This window comes from Phaethon aethereus (genome assembly GCF_964289735.1).
Source record: "Phaethon aethereus genome assembly, chromosome: 4".
Lineage (NCBI taxonomy): Eukaryota > Metazoa > Chordata > Aves > Phaethontiformes > Phaethontidae > Phaethon > Phaethon aethereus.
In genome coordinates, this window is record NC_138578.1 from 1,212,978 (window position 1) to 1,237,905 (window position 24,928).

Here is a 24,928-nt window from a genome sequence, read left to right on the forward strand (position 1 = left end):
AAAAGAAAGAATAAAAGAAAGAATAAAAGAAAGAATAAAAGAAAGAATAAAAGAAAGAATAAAAGAAAGAATAAAAGAAAGAATAAAAGAAAGAATAAAAGAAAGCTTTCACTTCATTAGTATTGACATGTTCAAATTGTTCTAAACATGTGCTCAAGAACAAAGCCTGCCTTTGTTTGGTTAAAAATAAAATTAGCAACTCCAACATGTAATTTTCAACTCCAAAACACACTTCATCCAGAAACTTAGCACACTTGCTAAAGCTACCTCATCTTGTATCCTGACAGATGTCTCTGACCATAATGCGCAAATTTTGTCCTGCTATTTATTAGCCGCTAAGAAATCAGGTGGAAAGCATGATTCCAATTAAGCTGTTATTTTTATGTTCGCCAACCTTCCCTTTAGCTCCACCTCCTTGATCTCATTACATTTTAGCTTTATCCATTCTCTTTCACTGTCTTTCTCAATTTCATCTGAGCTGCCTTCAGTTTCTTCTCTGTCAGAATACATCCAGAAATTCTGATAGCCATTGAGGTAAAGCTGAAACCACCGCCTAGCCTGCCTTCCCTTCCACACGCTGTCCAGGCTGGCCTCTTGTTGCTCAGGGCAGAAGCCGGAAAGAAAGCTAACTGCAGAAGACCAACCAGATCTTCAAGGACAGCCCGATCTGTGAGTCAGGAATGAAAAATATACCTGACTAACCCAACTATGAAAGTATTTATCACCCTGTACAAATTCATACCTAATGCTAACTTATTGTCAAATAAGTAAAAACGTTCCTTTGTTTTCTCATTGTCAGCTGCTTCACACAGTATACTGCCACTTGGAAGGCTAGAGAAAAAAAAAAAAAAAAAAGAGAAACCACCTTAAAAATAAATCCATTTCTTCACAATAAGCAAAGATAACTTCAATGAGTTAAGTCTTTCTACATCTAGATTCCAGCTTCATTGTTGGTAAGGGAATATCCAAACGTTTTTCTGTCCCTACACAGAATACTTGACATACATAGCATCAAGAGCAGCGCCAGTAAATTGTGCTGCCAGTGAAGTAGCATGTACTATGTCAGGAATCGGAATGTAGGCAGACAATCGTGAAGCACAACAAAGTTCGTTCATAGGCCAAACAACTCATGGACTAGGCTCCCAAACAAGTCATACTACCAGGCAATCAAATAAGAACTACAAACCCAGGATACAAGCAAACACAACTAAGCCACAGATCCACCTGACTCTAAAGCTGAAAGCTACAAAACGGTATTTAGCTACAGCTAAAAGACCTCCATGCAACTACTGTGGGTTTTGTAACAAGTTGCTGAAAGAATCTCGGGTCACCAAGTCTCTCATTTCCAACTGAGAAACCTGCAAGTAGTTTACAACATAACTCTGTGTTGTACAAAGCCTATTTCAAACACGGAACCGCACTGCCAGTAATATATTTATAAGCTAATATTTGCACAAATGGCAAAAATGCTGCTAATTTTCATGGGAATGGGGATGAGACCAGAACTATGCACTGATGGTAATTACAATTCAAACACTGAGAGAAGTTTCAAATAGCAACTTTCCCACAGAGGCTGAATGGAAAAACCAACTCTATGATTAGTGAGAAGCTTTTAGTGTTTCATTATATTAATAACAGATTTCACTCCACTCCTATTAAATATGCCTGGGATTAAACATTCATGTTTACCTCATTTGTGCACACCACCTTGGCAGTTTCTAACATCAAAATGAAGTTGCAAAAGGACATTATTCTATTTAAATGATATTTGTTTTTCTTTCTACAGCACAATTACAGCAGCACATGCATGCTTCTGTAATTAGGATTACTTAAAAATATTTCCATTACAATCCCCAATTTCCACGGGGATATAAACTGCACTGCAGAAAAATCCCCCCGGCCAACGTGTAATATCATAGAGCTCACACTGACAAGTTACTTTTTTGGTCATTTGGAGATTTTCATAATCGTCACCTAACTAACAGAGCATAACACAGGAATCATGTCATAGTTGTTTTTTTTTTTAATCTCTCTCTATATATGTGTGTGTGTGTGAGTGGGTGCACTCGTGTAAGAAAAACTTGATGTTAATATTACATAATCAAGAGGACAAGACATACAGCTATATTACTTTGCATAAACATCACGTGAACCTCGGTAGCTCTTTAAGGCCACACTGTCAGGTATGACCCTCAACGTTCAGTGCTAACTGTGTTTAAGCAGCAGCTGTTTCAAAAGGAGGACAAAACCATAACATAACAGCAGAAAAAGTCGAGTCCATAAACTGCTCTCCCAAGAACATGTCAGGAAATACATTAGCACATTTAATTCCTTGCTGTGGTTGCAAATACTGTACAAGAGACAAAAGCTTTCTCTTTTTATCTGAATGCTCTGGTCAGCTTCATTTTCATGATTTCACAAATGGAAACATTAAAACAACACTCATGGACTTACCTCCAGGCCTTTCATGCTCCCCATCAGTATGTAAAAGCATTGAAATAGGCATTCCAACATTCTTAGATCTTCCAGCCACAACAACGTTTTTTCCAAATGTTTGTATTCCTTATAGGAAAAAAAAAACCCAAACCAAACCAAACAAACAAAACTATCAAAAAATGACTCCAATATTTTGATATACCTAAACCCTTCTTCTCAATCCCCAACATATAATCATTTGCTGTTGTGGACTGCTGACATCAACATGACTTAAAAAGCCACAAGGCTGAATTTGAAGGATGAATCCACAAAACAACTTTCAGCTTTCACCTTAGAGAAACAAAACTGGCATTATTCAAATCACCTTTTGGAGGGACTTCATTTCTCTTCTCTGACCACAAAGGGAAACGGAAGTTCTTATGTCTACCAATAAGAACTTGTATAATACACTTCTAAAATAACAACTATTGAATACATATGCATTCTTTTCCCCTTCTAACACTGAATTAAATGCTCCCATTTTTTTTCTTGTTTCTTCCCCCTCCCCCAGAAGAACTTACGCATTCAAATCTATGCAATAAGTCATCAGGAGGCCAGCAATATCACAGAAAGTTCCTTGCAACATTATAAAATGCAGAAAATAAGTTACCAAAGTGTCTCCCCAAGTGTTCTACAAGGACTACTGTCTACACTTAAATAATAGTTATGCTACCAGCAAAAGATCTCATCTATTTGGCACCTCCTTATTATTTAGATTCATCCTCTAAACATTTGTTCTTCAATCAGCCCAATACATTTAGATAACCTAGACCTTTTAACTCACACCTGACTCTCTCCTCCATTCATCTCCTGAGATAAAGAGAGTTTCAATACAGTTCAGTTTCTTACCTGTCCGTTTTATGATTTCCCACACGGCAGCAGCAGTGGCAGGTATTATAGAAGGCTGATCAAGACACAGACGTCCAATATTCATAATATGAAATCCATCCACATCCTTTTCGGGTGCGATAGCGTTACAAACCGTTCGTTCATCGATGTGATCTAGGAAAAACATTGCTTTCAAATTACAGTTCTTACACCTGTCAGGAGTCATCAATAATATCTGAATCATTACACAGAGAAACACACTAGTTCAGTCTAACTAGAGTAGTTATTATTATTCATTATGAATAAACTACTCTCCCCCTCTAAAGGCAGCACTTACAACTGCATCTTTTGATCATGTACTGTAAATGAAACTATTCCATTTGTGACACTACTAATAGAACAGATTCGGTCAAAATATGAGGCCAATGCTCAGCTGAGAACGACAACTTACTAATTATAAAAATAAGTGTTTAAGCAAGACACTTAAGAGTCACTTCCGCATTCTGGAAGTGTTAATTATCCAGTGGCTCAAAAAAACAAAACAAAACAAAACAAAAAAAACCCCATAGGAAAAAAAGTTACTGTGCGTGTTAGCTGTCTCAAAGATCACAAAGGACCCAAGTGTTAAACAAATGTATGGAAACCCTAAGCTGAAATAATTTTGCGGGCCTAGCTCTGGCTTTCCATTTTACAGTAATACAACTGTTTGTAGTAATTCGCTAATCAGTAGGACCACAGGATATCCCACTTCACTGGAAAACTGTGACAATGCATAAAACTGTTTGATATTGATGAGCTCGAAACACTAAGTATGGCTTAAATGATGACACCTGCACATAATGTATCATTCATATCTATTCATAATGAACCTTCTCCATATGCACTATTAATATGGGGTAGGTCTGCAACTGCTTGAAGCTTATGCTGCATAAACATTGGTACCGATTATGAAAACAATATGCATTAGCCAGTCCTACCTCTGCAAAGTTACAAACTCAAGTATCAAGTTTGCATAAGTAAAGACACTCCAGAGGATCAGCTTTACAAAACACCCCCATACTGACCCAAAAAGCAAACTTTGTTTAATAAATCTATTTCCCCAGTGGTACTTCAGTCACAATTTCAGTCTATTGCTTCATTGTTGAATAACGTCCCAAACTGCTTCCAGCATTACACTTCCAGCTTTACTTCCATCTCAGAATGATTATTTTCAGCATCTTTTACATAATGATACAATGCCCATTCTAGGCAATACGTCCCAATGTTGAATTCAGGGAGCATAATGAGATGTTTAAAAAAAGATAAATCAAGGGAAATGAGTGTTGATTATGGAATTCAGACATTCCCAGTAAAAATATTTTGAAGACAGAGATATGATCTTTGAATTTAGTAGTCAACTAGCTCTACCCAGGTATTTTGTGATTTTGCATTAAAAGGAGCCATCTAATTAAAAGACGTCACGCGTATTATAAAACTTAAAACGTGGTAATGTCTTGTTAAAAGATATACAATTAAAAAAACCCTAGAGTTAAACCAGACTGTTTTGATTTACGATTTAATTCTCCATTTTCAGACAGGAGGAAGTTACCTTCTGAATCCTAATGAGAAAGGTCTGCGGAAATTAAGACGTTAAGTACTTTGACGAAAGAGCCTCTCAGAAGTCAAACTAGCCAGTGCAGATTGAAGGCAACCATAATCTTGTTTTGATGTCAACTTAGTGAATGAAAACAACAAAGAAGAATTAAATTGGAAGTAACCTCTTAAGCATTTTTTGAAAAAAAAAACCTCGATAACCTTATGCAAGTTTGGACAAGGTTTAGCGGGCATGGTGGTGTTGGATTGACGGTTGGACTTGATGATCTTAGTGGTCTTTCCCAACCTCAATGATTCTGTGAGTCTGTCAAGTTAGCTGCTCATCAAACGACTACTCAGCAGCCACGCTTTTCTTTGCGCCTGGGATAGGACAGAAGACGGCTCTGACAAAGACGTCCTCATTGCTGTCTGCCTTCAGCTTGCCAGAAACAGACAGAGAATAGATACACTCATGTGAAAGGGAAGGAAGTCACGCTTTACACAGCTGCTTTTTTCCCTACTCAAAACTGATTCGCAGAACTTCAGAAAAGGGCACGTAGTACTGGGAAGAAACGCAGCTGCACAGCTGGAGACAAGTAGGCTGACATGGGCCTCAGAAAAGAGGATGTGGACACCTTCCTTGCCTCATCAGAGACACTTCTAAAAGACTATCTGGGGCAGGCCATCCCCAAACAGACAAACAAAACCAATTCAAACTGTATAAACAGTTACTATGTTACCTAATGAGTAGATTTTATTTGCCTCAAGAAAGCTATTTTGCTGGTTCGTTTCCACTTCACTGCAGATAGCCTCATTTATTTCCAGGGGAGCAAAATGATTTCTTAAGTGTGTTACTGTCAGTCTCATCGACCGTGCTTAGCCTCCTCTCAACCGATATTCATACAAACTTACTGGCTGTCATTCCAAGCTACTCTCCAGACCAAGTTCCTCTCTGCACTCACCCTTTCACTTATTGAGTAAACTTGCAAGGCGACACGGGCCATCACTTGCTGAGCTACTCCGACACATATGCAAAGACTCTTATTTGCACAATAAGCAACATGTGCCTCTAATGTTGAGATACAAAAAATAAAGACAGCTTTTCAAAAGGGAAGACTGATGACAGTAAAAACGTAGCAGCAAAGGGATTCAAAAACATACCACATGGATCAAGAAATAGAGACACAGAGCAAGGAGAAACCTGTTCAGCAGCAGCAATGAGCTCCCTGGAAATAATTTTGAGAAGCTATACTGGGACACTGCTACAATTTGGAGAGTCAATTCCACCAAAGCAGGCTACGCTTAGGCTGGCACAGTCTTTCGCAACAAAGGGACTTCACGCCTGTAGTAATTTCTCTGATACTACTTTGCTGATTGCAACTAAGAAAAGTCTTAGTTTTTCACATTCTATCACAACTAAATATCTAACATTTCATCACCATCTTGCAGGCAATTTAAAAAAAAGATACTGGAAACTCTCCACAACACCATTACCACATCAGAAGTAATGTACTCAGAAGGTGCACAGAAAGCAAGTTTTCCCCAGGCAAAGATGACAATCCTCAAAGTTAAGTTGCTCCAGCTCACAAAAGTAAAAGAGAACAAAGCTATTTTCTGCTTCTATTTTTATCCCCAAGTTGATCAACAGCCACACCTGTGTGTGGTTTACTGCAAAAAACCCAAACCCCTACACAAAGCCCAACTCTGGAATAAGCAGCTTCCACTGATAAAGTTATGACAATTTCTAGGCTTTGTCTCCTTCCATTGCAATGCAAATCCAAATAACCTTGGAAAATGAGCTAACGTAGCTTTTTGCCTTTCCGTTTCTGAAGTTCCTTTGGGAGAAAAGAAGTAACTCGGTAATCAGAGTTGTATCTGACGTCTATTATGGAAAGAACTTGCTGAACATTTTCAGTTGGCGCTAACTTGCATATTTAACTTGACTATACAGACAAAGCAATACTGAAAACAGTTCTGCTACCAATAAAATTACTCTAAGTATTTTACTAAGGCAGGCAACAGCCAGGCCTCAAACTAGCAATTTTTGTAGGTTCGAGGAAAGCTAATTAGTCTTCCTGTAGTTACTGTGTCAGGCATACCGAAGTTCCTGAGAGGGATCTTCAAACAACTACTTTAGGGCTTAAACATTTAAGTATACTAGCATCAGACATTTGAACTGACACAATTAGAATTATCTTCAGGGGTTTTTTTCTTTTCAAATGTTGAACAGGTTTGAATTCACTAAGTTTCAAGACTTAAGTCTACTGTTGAACTATGTAGCCATGAAGGCAGACAGCTCAAGAGCAATCCTCCTCATAAAAAAAAAAAAAAGCATCTCTGCAAGCAGTACCTGACAAGTAAAACAAGTGACACATGAGACCATGTTTCTGGGGAACACAACATTGGATTGGGAGCCCAGTGGATGAGTCTGTTTCCTTCCTGTGAAGCTACACGCTTCAGACAGACTTCCATCCCTAGGCTGTCTGTACTCCATCTTTTGCACGAGTTCTTAATGCTGAAATGAAAATTTGTTACATGACCCGTTTCTTCTAATCTGCTTATAGTGGGAGAGATGTTGTTCAAAGTACAGCAGCTACATGCCATCAGCTCCCAGAGTTCGTTTCTCAGTGTCCAAGATAGTAGTCTCCTTGCCTATGTTACACTTCCACCTTGTGGCCAACTTATTTCAACCAGTGGCCTATCTAGGCTAGCTTTCATAAAAAACACAGCGCACAACCTGCTAAACGCCAACGCTGATGTTTATTACAACTACGCACAAAGTATCTCTTCCTCTGTAACATTCAGCACCTGCCCAAATTTTTGACATTTCATAAATGTGGAATAAAGGCAGCGACAACTGTCTGAAAGCGAAGACCGAGACTTCAACTTCACCATCATCAGAGATACTTACAAACAGTAACCCTGGAGTCACAGTTAGTGCTAGAAATCATGCCTATACATGCCAAAAAGATAGCTCCTGCCCTTCAGAGCACACAGTATAAACATATGATAAAAGACAACAGTTGGAAACAGAGACAGATGAAATCCAACAAACCAGTCAATTTATTACGACGACTCTAGTAATTTAGGTACCTCTTCATTAGGAAGCATATAGTGATTTAACTAAGATGACTTAGGTAGATTTAGATGAAAACTGCAAGTTTTATCACAGCCAAAACATCATTTTGCCAGCTACTGCCAAGTGCTATTTTAGTGACACTTTATTACAAGTTAGGAGAAGAGAAATAAAAACCAAGAATATAGTAGAGGCTTTTAGGACCTCAGCACAAAGTTCACCCGGAACATTAGTGGCAGCATAGAAAATGTAAACAATTGTTTAAGGCAAAACCTGGAATCACCATGAGAAAGGCCGTAGCATCATCCGCTAGATAGCATCCCTTCGCGTGACATACGGGATGAAAATATGGCCAAGGTCTAGGAGTTCAAGGCAACACAGTGCAACGTGTTACAAAACAAACAAAGAGAAATAAACTGGATAAAGTGCATGACTGGAGGAAAACTCCTTGAAATAGCATTCTGACTGAACTTGAAAAAAAGGCAAGGTTGACAGTATGAAATGATTCTCACGATTCAATTTGCTTTTTTGTTTAAAATGAACTGCAGGCTAGTGTACAACAAAAAAACTTAAGGTCTGAACTAATCCTTCATTACACATGTCCTCTTTCAAGATCTTCTTATGCCACCAAGATACACTTACAATCCAAAATTGTCATACTCTTTCCTCTTACATTGACCGTATATGAGGAGGGGGACAAAAGATGTCACCTACCTGGGAGAGGTAGCTGAACTAATAAACCACTAACTTTTGAATCCTTGTTGAGTTTTACCGTCATATCTAAGAGTTCTTCCTGAGAAATGTCTTTAGGCCTCAGTATGATCTCACTAGAAATGCCTGATCAAAAACAAAAACAGAAGACACATATTAGTATCAGGACATTTATCTACCGATAGCTTAGTCATTTTGTCTAAAAAACTGTCCGATGCTTAACAACTGTCTTAGCCATGAAGGACTTGCTAAAAATTCTGCTTTCGCTGTCTGGTCTTGAATGCTGCCTTTCTAGATGTCAAGTATAATCTTGCAATGAAACACACAGAAAAAGATAAATGAATCTCTAGTTGGACACATTAACTCCAAAATTAAACAACAATTTAGAAATAGTTGCAACACAAAGCATGTAACTTTTCTACAATTGTGCTCTTGAGAATTACAACTGAAACTGAACAGATAAAGCTACAGTAGCACTACTGGCATTTTATCCGATAGCTTTTCTACTTCTGTGGGACAAAACTCATCAATAGAAAAGAAAATCTTCCACGTTACTTCACAAGATGGCAGTTTCACCGACAGCAACACTGAAGTTGCCCGTTTAGGCAATGATAGTCTTTCATTTGGAGATGAGATGTTGCAGTCAGTGGGCTTTATCCCAGTTATTCACTCATTTAGCTTTACTGTTTGATTTCATTATGCTTGTCCTTTGTGTTCAGAGCTGTGAAGCCTTGGTTTTGGATTGGCTTGCCTGGGTCTAGAGCGGAGCTAAAGCATTCAACAGGACAGATATGCCATGAGATATAGCAGGTGCACATGAAGATAGACGTCATAAAGAAATTTCTGACATTATGAAGAAAAAGGTTCTTCTCAATATCTTCCTGTGAAACTGGTTACTTAGTCACTGTTCCCGGCAACTCCGGGGTAGTAGGGCTTGCTACCACAATTGGAGGTGGGCTGAAAAACCCACTGAAAAAAACAAACAGCTCTTAAGCAAGTATTTCACATTCAGAAATGATCAGTGTCTTGCAGAAACAACTAAAAACTGCCATGACTTCTCTCTGACAGTCTTTATTCACCAAGACAACTAACTGCCAAAAAACTTTCCCAGTGTTCTCCTTCAGTTTCCAGTTTCTAACCGTAAGGGTGCAAACTGTTTCCTAAGAACGCTTTAAGACACTGAACAAAGGGCTGCCGTTCATGCGCCATTAAAACTACTTTCTTCACATGTCAATGCAACTTCTTTTCTTCAGGGTCATCAGAGAACGTGAGGAATAAAACAGCGCAAAATTAAATTAAGATATAAAGGGGCTTTCCCCCTGCTTTTCTTTATATTTTTATTATTAGATAACATTATCTTGTGTTTACCAAAGGATTATTTATATTACATAACACATACCTACAGCTGCAGCTGCTTTTATCTTGTTTCTGACATAGATACGACTAGCTGGATTGTCTCCTACTAATATGACAGTGAGATGAGGTCGCTTGTTTCCAAAGGATATCCATGATTCTACATCCCTTTGAACTTCCTTCAAAACTTGTTTAGCAAGCTTTGTCCCTGAGATAATGGTTGCTTCATCACTATAAAGACAAAAAGATACACAATATTTAGGTCTAAAATTTCATAAACAAGAAACTTGTGTGTGATCTACTGTGTTAAATACTTGCAAATGCTTTGACTAGTTAATTTGCTAATATTTCAAATATTATTTGAAAAATGCTGACAAACTGCAAGTCCACCTGGGGAAAGAAGAGTTTCCCCACGCTCTTATTTGAAGAGCAGGAATGTGCCATCGGTGCATACAGAGAGAAACTCACCTGACACACCCCACCTTCCCAACACACGTACCCAGCCAGGTTGAACTGTCAACTCCCGCATTTGGGAACAGAACGTGAGAACATTCTTACACTCTTAAGTGTTCTGGTTTTAAGGAATTTTTTCCCAACTCCCTCGCCAAATTTCCTTCAAAATTTTATCTGACGTAGCATTACTCACACTATTCTTTTATCCAATTCCCCGTCTTACGAGTAACCCTCCTCTGTCCCTCAACCAGCACTACAGCAGACAAACATCTTGAACTTCTCCCAGAACTCCTCAGCCCCCCGCTTTCCCTCTAGCGCTGCTGTGATCACCACCCCAACCAAGGATGCGAACCACCTCCCAGCATCCCAACCAAACCACAACAAACAAGAAACCTCCAGCAAGGATAACTTTCAGATGCTAAGATGTTAATTCTTTTTCCATCAGAAAAGCAGCCTTTAAATACTAACTTTATTGTTGCTGCTGGTGATGTTTAGAGGGGGAAAAGGCAGTAAGAGACAAAAAGCAAGATAGCAAGAACTTCTGTCACTGATCCCGTTTAAAACAATTTTTAATTTAAATTTAAGAATTCTCTAAGATTCAAAACCATAACTTCAAGCACCCAAAAAGACTAAGTTGCCTTTTACTTATTTCAGAAATCTGTGCGGTTTCAATCATTCTCAGTAAATCTTCATGAACAAGGAAGCTAAATGCACAAGGCTGTGGAAGAAAGTGGGGGAATGGGCAGGGAAACAGCAGCAGACGACGAAGACACCACAAAGGACAGGACAACCACAAGACCACCCAAAATCACAGACTACCTATCGTCTTACATAAAGAAAGCATCCAAACTTAATCTCTATATCTGACTGATACATGAAGAAATCCAGTTTACCTTTTAGGTTACTGAAGGAGGATTCTATGACGATTCTGATACATAGGGAAGAGCAAGATACCTGAAAACACATTTTTCTGGATTGGAAATAACCGTATCCAACTCTCCAACTTCTACTACTGCTGCTCAGCCCCTTCAAATAAGTGAACAACTTGTAAGCAGTAACATGACATCGCTGTATTTTAAAATAATTCAAAATGGCATATGAGGTAAACCTTAACAGCGCTCCAGAGGCACCGCAGAAAGGAACGGAAGTCGAATTCCTCGCTTAATCTTACAAGCCCTACCCTCATCCTTGAGTAACACTTTGGTGACAATAACATTAAGACTTACTCCTTGGTAAAGCTCTTGATATCTTTTATCAAGTCCCCATGCTCACCTCAGCAGCTAAGTGCTCACAGACCAAGTGCGTCTTCACGGAACAGCACTTTTGTAAGTACTATTTCATACAGATCTTCCGAGTGTCAGCTTTATTTTACCTTGGCTGCTCTCGTGGTCTCTGGAGTCTTCTCCATCCCCCTGCCTGTCTGCTCACTGTGAGCAAGCACCGGTGCTCGTCGCCTTCTACACGTCCACGGGACATGTTCCACCACAGTTCAAGGTCTCATCTACACTACCTCCTTCACTAATTGAACCTCTCATCTTCTCAAAGAAACTCCAAGAACCCTAACTTGATACATAAATATAGTTAACTGTGTTAACTATGAACTCCTGCTTTGAATTGAATAAATTAATTCAACATGACTACACTTGATAACTGACACAATCTGGCACGGACTACAGATCAGTTGTGACACCAAGAAGGTGTTATTATAACTTTAAAAAAAAAAAAAATCACAGTGTCTACTATAAAAAAAAGAAAGAAAAAAAAACACACTCTGCTGAGAAAAATTTACCTGACTCTTTGTCAGGAAAGCCAAGTATGAGAGACATACTTAGCACACAAAAAACATGAATACATTGTTTCTTTCAATTTTATACAAGTCTTAGCTACTTCGCAGAAAAAAGTTTATGTACTGTTTAACTTAAAGAGATATATAAAGAAAAATAATTAACCCAACAGATGTGGTTCTACTCTTTTCCTGTATGGCCTGCTCTGTATGTGCTCATTTTCATAGATGTGTCTCTCACATCTTCATTATTTATGTTTTAGCTTGATTCAGAGAAATAAAAACTCAGTAACATCAAAGTGTTATTAAGCAGACATCTTTATTACAGCACCGGATGCATGGCGAATATCTCCTCCTAACGTGCGTGCCTTGAAACAGAAGTTCATCCTTTATATACCTTAAAGACATGAATATTCACACATTTTCCGAGAAATCTCCACCTCCCTACCCATCTACTACATTTACATGTAATAAATCACATGTAGCCAAGCGATTTTTCCTTATCATCCTTGTTTGAGCACTCCTGCTAGGATGTTTCTATTCTCAAGGTTAGTTTCTCAGTCCTTGCTCTTAACTCTCCCTTGTTTTAATTCCATGAGACCTCTTGGTACTACACGCACGCATTTCCTTGTGATTAACTATTTACACATAGCTGAAATGTTAGCACTGAGGCCAGTATAGCCTAAGGACTATGAGAGTGGGCTGTTAAACACAATCACACGGTCATTAGGCCAAAGGAATCTGTACAAAAGCCAAATCAATCACGCAACCAACAACCCTCCAGAAAGTACACACAACTACAAAAGGACACTTACAAAGCCCACACCTGACTGACTACATATGCTAAAATAAACTCATAACTGTCCCAGGTCCTTGTTTCAAGCTATACCTGCCTTTGGCACAAGACATTTTTTTCCTATGCACTCATTATGCCAAATAAATAATTAATGCTCACCTGTGCAGCAACGCCATATACCTTTAAGAATATGAGAACTTAACAATATTTTGGTGCCAAAAAGTATTTTCAATCCATATAAACGTGTATCACATTTCTATGCTATTTTTACTCTAAATGCGTTGCCAAAGGATAAGTTTTCCCAATCTTTAAGCAAACAATTCTAAGTGCATGCCTCGTCCTTCAAGTCTAGCCACAGACTCATTACGTTTCAAATATCTGTCCTCACTTCAGTCTGACCATTCTCACCCCATCATGTTCAATCTTCTCAGTCATCCTAGGACCAAAACCAAAGCAAATGAACAGAAAAACAGTGCTAAAAACACAAAACCACACACACAACTATAGAAGAAGAAACCCTCACACACAGAGGAACATTATGAGCTAGGACAAAACACAGGTAACATATCCTAACCAGGAGGCAGTGTGATAAGGCTCTTTGACACCTAGATCTTTCTGAAGAGAACAAACAGTAAATTCTACAAGTCTCCACAAAAGTCAATTATGAAAGACAAAACGTGCCTGAAAAGAGAAATGTTTCACCTTAAGACTACTCTGAAAAATTCATACTCTGGGGCAGCCCAGGTAGAAAAGATCAAAAGGATTCTAGGTGAGTTCACATGTGCAGAAGAAAACAAGTACAGTTATACCTTAGCAAGAAGTTATGGGATGGCGCTGCTTTAAGACAGCTACCCTCCTTTGGCATTCGAACAACTAAACGGCTACTTTGAGGAAGTTGAGAAAGGTATCAATGCAAAGAGTAGCTCTATTTTTCATGTTCTTAACTTTTAAAGGTGCTTGGAAGCGAGATGGTAAATAGCATGTACATTCATGGCAAATGCTTCTCAAAGTGACTCCAGGTCTTAAGGAGAATCTCAATGAAGACAAAGAACAGGGAAAATAAATCTTTAGATAAAACTTTCAGCCTTTGCTTTAGAGACTAACCACGAACCACACAGCAACTGAAATGACCGAATAAATGGGAAATGGAGTGTGAAAGGGTTCTTACAGTCTTACTCTACAGAGTTACAGATAAAGAGCCTGACAAGTTACAGATGCCCTCTTCTCTCTTTTAAGGAAGGAAACAACAGCCAATCTCATGACTTGCCCCCGCCCCACTAAATTTTGCTATTTGATTAAGGCAAAAAAGCCTGCCTCCCATCATCTGCTCATCGCTGATGATCATACACCTGTCTTGAGCTACATGGGCTCAACCACCCATAGCTGACCAATACCAGTACAGTGTCACTAACGCACTTATTTCTTGGAACACGGCTAACAACTTGTATAATGGTTCAGAAACCAAGTGTGCCAGTTGTCACGAGTCCCAGGCTATTACAAGCACTCCACACACCCAGTAGGTTAAGTCCACACTGAGAAATGCCATCTCGGTAATGTTTTAGGGTGGTTTTGAGGATTCCTGAGAAGCGTAAACACATATACACAGACTACAAGGGGAAAAAAGCAAGCATTTTATTAACTAAAGACATCCATTACACTAAGGGTGTTTTGCAAAGCAATTGTCTTACCATCTTGAGGACTGTGAGGAAGATGGACCATCTGTACATTCTTGTATCTTCCTGCGCCACAAGCTCAGCCCAGCAGTTGGTAGGTGCCAGCTTTACGTGGGCGTCCCCACGGAGGCAACGGTGACGTCGCAGTACACCAGCCCACTGCTCTTCGGGAAATCCCAGTATTTACATATTTGCAGAGGAGCGGGTTTCGACACACGTGGCCAGTGAGTGTCGGAACACGCTTTGGTTGCCACCTCTCAACACAGGGAGCCTATGGCATATGTACCCGCTGGCCAGGCGCGCTGCACGCGCCACAGCCATCCCGTCTATTGGTTCATAGGCTTTGTTCATGCAGCATATTACCATCATCCAGCAGCCACATATCAACCATGCTCAAGCCAACAGCACAACGTTACAAGGCAAACAAAACTGTGAATTGGGCTTTATATTCCTCCATTACTGCACGACTTCCACATTCTCCCCTAGCCTTGATCAACTTTCTTATCTCTGTGGGCTGTTTTCTCTCACCCAGCATACTATCTATTTCTCATCCAGCCATCCGTTTTCTCCTATGCTAACTGCAGTTTTCTCACAGACCAAAATCCCATCTCTTAACCCCTCCACTGCGGTTTTCTCAGCTATCTACTTCTCACTCACTGTCCATCCATGGACCAAAATTCCATCTTTTAACCCCTCTGTACACAGGTAACGAAGCTGTAAATATCACCACTGCAAGAACCACCACTTAGGTTGAAATGTTCATTATTTCTTATATGTTTCCTAGCAGAAGTTTTCAAGTCGATTTGAAAGTTTACATCACCTTCATAAATAGCAAACAGTTTTCCCTGAAATTGGACAGCACCTAAATTTTTACAAGTCCAAGGCCAAAACCAAGGGTAAAATAAGCATTATGGTACTTGGAATATAACGATTATTATGTTCTTCTTTAATATGGTTAGATATTCCACAATTCGCAGCTATTCCTGTATTACCATTCTGCTAGTCTACTTTACTGAACAAAAATTAAAAAACCAACACTAATACTTAGTATCTACAGGTAACCATACACATTCCAGTTACATAAATTGAGAACTCAACGCTTCAATACATCATACAAGTGAAGACTATCTAGAGATGTCCCAAAATTAATTCTTTCAGTCTTGATGATAATTTATCTCAGCTGGTCATTATTACACCAAGACAACATACTGTTCTTCCTATGAAAGGTTTCAATAAATTAAATTTAATCACCATAATTAATTCCTTTATTCTTACACCTTGTATTTGGCTACTCCAACTTTTGTTGCTTGAACTTCACTTGACACATAAAAGTAGCCAAGTATGTGATGGCATTTCACATCTATTCTCTAGGAAGATAGCAGTATTTATTATTTCTCTTGATCATTATCAGTATTAGCAGGTTTACAATTTCATCTAGATTTTTAGATGAGGGTACCAATTCAGTAGATCAAGGAAACATGCATCACCTATTGTGTAACAGAAGCGTGGTTTTAGTTTCAAAGAAAAACCTCACTGGGAAGGAGAAAAAAAAAAAAGGCCCTGACAGATTAGAAGAATGTTTGATTACCTATTAAGAGAATAAAAGCTTGACATGCTTCAGCAGTAACCTTTTTCTTTGCCTGACTGCACTGAACATCCAGAACTAAAACATTTCAACACCATCCAAATACATATGCTTGAAGCTTTATTGTGTACCTGCAAGCAAACGCATTTAACACTGCTGTTTAATAGATGTTGAGTTGGTTTGCCATGATGAAAATAGTTCAAAGTCATTTGCAAAAACAATAAAGTATTCTACTTATATATTAGAAGTGGATCAGTTTTCGAAGTGCTGCAAGTCTGATCAGCTGGGGTTTTCCCTGTATTATATTCTGGGGGTTGAACAAGCCCACATCTAGAACAACATTCAGGCAAAAAAAACCCCACACCCATCATGCTTTCTGAGACTGTCTAAGACCAGTTTTCCACTCTGCCTCTACAATAAGAGGCTACGCAACTGGGGTGAAATAACATATCATTAATGTTTCATTAAGCAGATGCGTATTTGTCTATTTACTAGAATACTCCAACATGAGAAATGGTTAACAATTCAACACATGGGGAAAATATCTAAACACTGGCAGACACCGTATTTTTTCCAGAGACACTTGTTTAAATTTTAGAAACACATGATGGTAGACCATTAAGTATTTTTAAATATTACCCTAACAGCACATGGAAGAAATGCACAGTGAAACAACTTCTTTAAAATAAATCCTAGAAGCACAAACAACTGCCAGGAGCATCATTCCACCCAAAACATAGTTCATCCATTTCTTCAAAAGAACTCTTTGCTTAAATAAGATCTCATTTGCGAAGACAGCTGCTGCCAGCACCAGAAAAAAAACCACAACAGTCTACAGATTTTACATGCACCCAGTACGACAACACAGTCTTCTTGCTACTACCTACCAAGTTACTCAAAGACACTTGTTTAAATGCCAGGGGCTAAAATGCAGAAACCATTGCTGGCTTTAGACACAAATACTAAAAAGGCAACCAATGAGGTGGCGATGCACTGTCATTTACCATTCCAAAGGGAAAAGTTTCTAGTTCTCCTCCTTCCGAGACTATTCTCTGTCCTTCATGACTCCAGCAATTACCTTCCCCAAACTAAGAAAACGTTGCACTAACATCACTTTTTCTGTAACATAGCTGATTGATTTTCATGAAGTAGATTTCATCAAGAACCTAATTACTGCTACATAGTCACCATCGATTCGTACCACATTTTTGAAGTCTCTGGATTTGCTCAACAACCATTAAAGCTTTGAGCGTTTCTCCAGATGTGATATGTAAGGTGCTGAGAGTTTTACAGGGGAAAGATGAAGCCACAGCACACACATACACACCTGCTGCACAAAACATACTTAAATTCAGCTCACCTCCCGATTCTAGCAACCTCCTGAGCAACCAGTTAAAGTAAAACAAAGGTCACCTTGAAAACATCTGTGACTTCCTAAATTCAAGTTTAATTTGTCTTCTACGCATCAACTAGTATTTTCATACACGAAATAAATACCAACAAGAATACTTCACTACAACTTAGTAAATACTATCAGATTTTTTATTTGGACCTTCATAACTCTGACTCAGCAAAACCACCCTGTTACAAAATTAACTCTCACTGAAGAAAAAAAAATAAAGCAAGTTTTAAATGTATAGCTAAGGGAAAACTTCCAATAACTTGCCCTTTTCTTTACTTGCAGTGGGATTGGCTTCAAAGTGTTCTATTTACTTGTTAAAAAGACTGTGCATACATCTTTCTCAAGTAAGGAAAATCTTGCACAACTGTCAAATATAAAAATATCAAATACTATAATATGTTGACGCTTCTTAGGTTTAGAATCTAGACAGGTTAAGTCCTTCGATGGAACTATTACACAAGAATGAGACGAAAACTAAAAGCATCAACTGTACAGGAAGATTCCACTGCTAGCTATTAAAGAGTTCAAAATTTAGTAGTGAATTATTATTTAAATTTCATCCACATGAAAAACTTGACCAGGTGTAATGACAGATTAAGCACGTGTTACTATGCCATCCTGTCCCACTATCATCCCACCCACTCACGGAACGCTCTTACTCTGAACTCTGCGTGACTTCGCAACAGAGTATTTCACGTACTAAATTTTTCTTGTCAGTGCATCCAGTGACTTGCAGGACAGACAGAAGCAAACGTGTCAGCTGCTGTTTTAGATCAGCCTATACACTAAAAGCCCCAAATCATATGGGGCATCATGACGGCATCTTCTCAGTTCCATATTTACCACATGAAAACCTGTGTAAAATCCTTTTTACAGGAGCATCTACTTCTCTCAGAACTGGAAAAAACAGTTACTAGCAGCAAAGAAGAGAAGTAGGCATGCACTGTTCCAGAAATACAGCTGTTTGTGCCAAAACCGGCACAATTGAACACTCTGTTGTACAGGATACACAGAATACCTCGGAGGCCAGACACTTATTTCAATTATCACAGTCCTGCTCACTGATCTTTTCATGCCTGAAAACACAAAGCAAAGACAATGCTTGCAGAGTAGGCTGCTTGTGACCGGCCGAATGGAACGAACTTTCAGGTCAGTATTTAAGACAACTCCAGTATAAATGAAAAGGCCGACAAGCAAGAGCTCAGCTGAAACCCTCCCACCCACAGCCAGACAAGCGCTAGTAATCGCCATGCCGCAACACCAACGCGAGAGCTCAGTCCGGCCAGCACGTTAAATGAAACACAGGGGTAACAACGCCTGGAGGCCGGTCCTCATGTTAGACAGCGTCCTGCTCGCGCTAGGGACCCCAGGCTTTCAGCAAAGACTGGCAGACCCCTGCCCACTGCAGGGCTATGGGACACACAGCATGGCCACATGGGTTTTATTTATTTATTTTAATCGTTACTATTTTAAGATTTGTATTCATTCATTCACTAACAAAGGAGCACCACAGTACCACGCCATCTGCCTTGCTGAGGACAGCGAGATGCAATGGGATGGGCCGTCACCATCATACGTCCCCTCACACAGACAGTAATATTCTTTTGCAAAGATTAAAATACCCACCTACCTAAAAGACTCGTTGGCAAAAATAATGCCGGACGCCAGGAAAACGAATATCTACAGTAATTCCGTGTAAATCAGCTGACAGACTCCTTACGGTACCAGGAGCAAACAAACGTTGAATAGCCAGACTCCCCGCGGGGACGGGGCAGGAGGCCCGCAAGGGCTCCCTCAATTTCACTGCAGCCCCTCAACGCCCACTGGACCAACAAGGCCAGGGCCGCAGCCCACCCGCCCTCCCGGTACCCGCCTGTGCCCGCTGGCACAGGCCCCGCGGAGCCCCATTTTACAGGGCTGAACTGCAAATCCAGCCGGGGTGCAAGGGCAGCCACCCCCGAGGCGATCGAGGAGGCAGACGGGCCCGCCGGGCCGGGCCGGGCCGGGCCCTGCCCTCCCCTGAGGCGGCTGCCGCCCGCCCTGCCCGCCACACGCTCGCGGGCTTCCAGCGCGACCGTTAAGCGGCGACGGCGCGCGCAGCGCCCGCCCGGCCCGCCGCTCCCCAGGACGCTTCCTGCCGCAGCGGGAGGAGGAAGATGAGGGAGCGAGGATGAAGACGCCCCGAGCCGTGCGGCGTACCTGGCGGCGCTGCGAGGGGAGCTGCTCGTGCCGTAGGCCGCCCGGGGCGCCAGGCGCGAGAGGGCTCGCCATCTCCTCAGCGACGCCAAGCCCGGGCGCAGCACGGAGGAGGAGGTGAAGGCGGTCGCCGCCGCCATGTCGGTCCCGACGGACGGAAGCGCCGTCGCAACCCAGCGACGAGGGGAGGAGCCAGGGCAAGTAGCGGGCCCGCGGCCGCGGCAGGGCGGGGCGCGGTGCTGAGGGCCGGGCGGAGCTGCCGTGACGGGGACCGGGGTCTGGCGGGGCGGGTGAATCCACCGCCCGGCAGCGGGGAAATGGCGGCGCCTCCAGGGCACGGATACCTGCGGCCAAGCCATCCCTCGCCGGACGGCCCGCGGCTGGCAGACCCCGGGGGTTCGTGTGCTGAGAGGGCGAGCGGCACAGCCCCTGCCCACCTCCCCAGGCCGCGCCACCCTGCAGCGCTTCGGGCGTGGTGGCAGAACGGCTGCCGGTGATGGTGCCAAATGCTTTTGATAAATTTTACTATGCAAATTGTGACTGAAGAATTGCTTTACTTCAAAAGTACATCAGTTGCAAAATGTTTGGCAGATGTAGGCGAGCATATTCTCACAATCAGTGATGCTGAGCACAACAAAAAAATGTTACCCGTTATCTTTTATGCAAACTCGCCTTTGGTACAAAGTGGATTCCTGCTATTCGTACTGACCCCTACAGACAAATAAAAATAGGTTTTCAGTAATATGAGGATGAAACCTTTTTTTCTTGACCTGAGTTGACTGCTTCGGTTTTAGAACCCATTCGAGTTTGGAACTTAAATATCACAATTTAACAGAAAAGGCAAAACTTCACAACGTTTTAAATTGACTTTCAGACCAGTCAAATTGCACCATACTGGCAAGCTCAGGTTTGACCTTCAAGCTATGTGGAGTAGTGCACATATAAAAAAATGCTGCCAATATCAGTCAATCACATCAAAATAATATACTGCCTTTCTGTATCATTCCTGAAAAAAAAAAATCTAAAAGCGCACCACTACTATAAAAACAATATTTATAATTGGCAATTTGCAGAGCATAGCCTACAAAAGGTGACGATATTACTTTTGCCCAAGACCTACTGCATAATAATATAGAAAATATAATTATATATAAATATGTATTGCAATAAAATAAAATAATATATAAAGTATATAAAACAACCATATAAATCAATATATAAATAAATAATATATCCAATAAAAATAATATAGAAAATAAAATTTTATTCTCTAGAAAATCTTATGAAAACATTACAGCAATAAATAACAGTATGCATATGATCCACAAAAATGGACTGATTAAATTGGTACAAAGGATAAAGCTGAAAATATGCAATTTGGTTTGTATGACAGTTAAAGCAGAGTTAGGCACTGACCGCTGGGAAGAAGCTGGGTATTTTTAGCAGGTTGTTTCAGAGCCTGTTATGCTTGGAGTATTTTTATGTGCATATGATAAAGGACTGTAGTTATAAAATACTGTCTTGCGCATTAACAATCCCATCAACTTAAAATTACCTCTTAATAATGATTTTTGTGTGAAGAGAAAGTCAAACACGGTTGTCTGGTAAGAAGCGCTGTTCTCTCACCTTGGGAAAACCTGTATCAGGAAATGTTGCTTTACAAAAAAATTTGTGAGTAATTTCTTTTTGTATCTTGTGAGAATATTATGTCTTTCTGTCTACTTCTCCACTTTTTTCTTCTCTCGTTCGCCTTCGCAGCTGCTGGAAGGTGTACATTTGTATGAGACAAAGAGGTTGAGAAGAGAGCTGAACCACCCCGTATTTTACAGTCTTAGTTTAAGGAAAAAATAAGTCTTAGTTTAGGAAAAAAATTAGTTTGAGAAAAATTTAATTTAAGAAAAAAACTTCTTACCCTTGGGAAATTTTGTATTTTAAGAAAATTTATTTGCTGGCCTTTTTTAACTTGCTAGCAGTCCTATCCCCACCCTCAGCCTCTGTTTTCGAAGGACACCTGTATTTGGGATGGATGTAGTATCTGGGATGAACATACTACTGTATTTTAAGACAGCCTGCGCCGGATCCCACGACCTGGCACTTCAGCACCCGCTGCAAAGGCTACTTTCTGCAGCAGCACACCCTGCCTAACACCTCGGCCCTGACTGCAGAATACCGGGAATTTTCAGAATGTGAGCAAAAGTGAGAGTCGGAAGAGATACTCAAGGAAAAAGATGCGTTACTGATGTATTTAACAGATGCGTGTTTTGCGCCTTCGTTTGACACTGCTCGGCTTCAGTTCAGAAGCGCTGGTTGGCAAGAGGGAAGGGCAGCGGCACAGAACACCTGCGGCTTTTCCTTTGTCAGTACGGTCTGGCTTGAGTTTGTGCGTGCATGTGTGTTACCGTGTGCCGCACCGGTAATCCGGTAATCTTGCCCTTATAGATAGAGTCTGCGACTGTATTCGTGTTGATTACAAAGGCAGGAGTTGGCTGCCCTGGTTTGCGATGCCGTGCGGGGAGCTCGCCACCGGGCGGCTCTCATCGCACACGTTAGTCCCGCCTCACCCCGAGCCCTCCTGCTGCTCTATGGGCAAAAGCTCTGCTGGGGAAAGCCCAAGTTCGGTTTGAATGTCAGCTGCCAGCTGAAATAGAAAACACATATTACATTGTTCTGTAGGAAATGAAAGAGGAACAGATTCAAGATGGAAGTTCATATTTAGGATCTTGAAGAGAAATATAGACATCAAAGCACTGGCAATCTTTTAAAAACTCTTATCCCATGCTTTTCATGCAATATTAGGAGTCCTCAGTCTACCAGTCAACGCTGTATGGTTAGAAAAATCTTGGTTCAAATACACACTTTTAAGGCACAAACTGTAGAAGTAAATACCCAGCCAAGCCTCTTTTAATGAGAGTTTTTAATCGTAGATATTTTGACATCCCTTTCTGCAGACGTCAAGGCAGTCAATGCTTTCAGAGTGCTAAAGTTTATGGATAGATGCATTTTTGATTAATAACTAGCATTTATTGTCTGGCATGCTCTGACTCTGAAATGTCTTCTTAAGTGAGCATGGTTTTGGAAGCACTGACGCAAGTTAGGTAGATTGTGTCATTCAGTAATGGTGCACTGTATTTCTACAGAGGTCCTAAATTTTGAACGTGGTTTCTCCTTGACTTGCTCTAGCACAATTAAAATAAATTAAGGTTTTCTTTTCCTCTGCACCCTCTCTAAAGAACCTTGCAATGAAAACAATAGAAAGTATCTTTTTATGTGTCTAGCATTTGGTGTGGGATCGAATTTGGAGCAAAGGTTCTGCTATTATTTTTAAGAAGTAAATAAAATAGGAATCACTAGCTACAGCAATAAACATTTATAATGCCTTTCACAAATACTATTGGTCCTTTAAATGCACATTTTCATGGAGAAACAAGGAAAGTATTTTGATTTGATTTTAAATGAAACAACAGTTTGTGTTATTACAAAATCATTGGTAGACAGTAATGGCTATTACTATTATTAATAGTAACAGCTATTCCTAAGTAGTAACAGCCTCCAAGTCCTGTAGTATGTTTGCATAAGTATGTAATATTTTGACTTTTTCATTGTTTTTCATTTTCTATTCGAACTGTGAGAAATGTAAAATGTGCTGTAAGTTTAAGCAGATTCTGCATCGTTTCCCAGTCAAGTTTAGATCAGTGAATTTTTAATAGTCAGGTATATTTGCTGTGCCGTGACTCCTTTTGAATACTGTGACTGGTTCTAGAACTCTGCACAAGTGAAAATGAGGTATCTAGTTGGTGCTTGAGCTCTTTGCTATGAGCACAACAGCAGGGAACATGGATTTTCAGCCTTGGGAAGCTTCTCTTAAGCTTGATTGACATCTGTTAATTGCATTTACACTCTCAGGTTATTCTAAAATAATCATTAAGAATTATAACCGTTGCCAAGACTTCTAGCATGTAGTTTAACCACACATTACAAAGTACGTCTGATAAAGGGATCTTCCTGTGGATCTTAGGTTGAAGCTTATTCTATTAAAAAAAGAAAACCACAAATGAAAATTATTTTTCTGGTAACTTACATCAGCCAAACATAAAAACAGCATTTTATGTTGCTTTTACTTCGGCATGCAGGTACAATTAGCACTGCTACTGAAGTCAACAGAAGATGTCTTTATGAGTTTAAAAAAAAGTAAATCCACATTGAAGTTCCCAGTAAACCCATAGTAGTTAGCTTCATTCTTACCACTTGCCAAACTGTTCTTCAGCTGTGTTTTTGATACATGTACTCACTAGACGACTAAAGTTTTTGCTAAAACAGTCATTTGTAGGCAATCCCAGAAAGTAACTTCTCTCCAGTTCATTCGCATAACTAAAAAAACTGGAAATTATATAAAGTCAGGTCACAATTTTCAATATGGTTTTCATGTTAAAAATTCATAGATGATGTTGTATTGTTACTGTTATCTATATGAGACTCTCTAAGCTAGTGGCATTTTCTTTATTGAAAACGTGTATTGTCTCAAGTGTTCCTGCAAATTATGTAGACTCGAAAATAGCTACGTACTACAGTTGCTATTCCCTTAGATATCTTTACAATTTCACCATCCTCCTTTGCGGTGAATGAGAGACATAGCAGCAGTCGTGTGCCACGGGTGCAAAGTTCCCATCTCTTCATATCTGTTTTTGGGTTTTTTACAGCACAAAGTTTCTGTCCAATAGAGACTTGAAATTCTCTACCTTCCCATCGCTGACTTTTTGTTCTGTGTTTTTTCTTTCAGGCAAGGACAGATGCTTCTTACCGAAGATCTGCTTCTGGGGGCTGAAGAGGTGTTTTGTTCTGAGCACATGGTGGAATACTAGCATTTACGGCTTGAGGTGAGCAGCTGATGGTACATTATGAGCAGGGCCGTAAAGGGCGGAAAATCACCTGGGGAAAGGCTACAAATACCGTGGTGGGCTGCGGATGGGGAAAGACAGAGGCAGATTTGTGTTAGGTTTCTCTGAGCGCTCTTCTTTTTGGAAGACA

At 40.2% G+C, this 24,928-nt stretch overlaps 1 protein-coding gene across 1 annotated transcript in view; it reads right to left on the reverse strand.

Moving 5' to 3' along the window:
• Positions 1-20,219, reverse strand: part of MTHFD2L (methylenetetrahydrofolate dehydrogenase (NADP+ dependent) 2 like) — a gene marked incomplete at its 3' end in the record, with an annotated part of 38,742 nt that extends 18,523 nt beyond the window's left edge. Inside the window, exons 1-5 of the mRNA XM_081998674.1 lie at positions 19,907-20,219; positions 10,062-10,246; positions 8,666-8,788; positions 3,325-3,477; positions 2,455-2,562 (exon numbers count right to left, since the gene is read on the reverse strand). Of these exons, the coding sequence (XP_081854800.1) occupies positions 2,455-2,562; positions 3,325-3,477; positions 8,666-8,788; positions 10,062-10,246; positions 19,907-20,043 (706 nt within the window). The 5' untranslated portion in view covers positions 20,044-20,219. The remainder of the gene's footprint in view (positions 1-2,454; positions 2,563-3,324; positions 3,478-8,665; positions 8,789-10,061; positions 10,247-19,906) is intronic.
• Between the last annotated feature and the right edge of the window lie 4,709 nt (positions 20,220-24,928).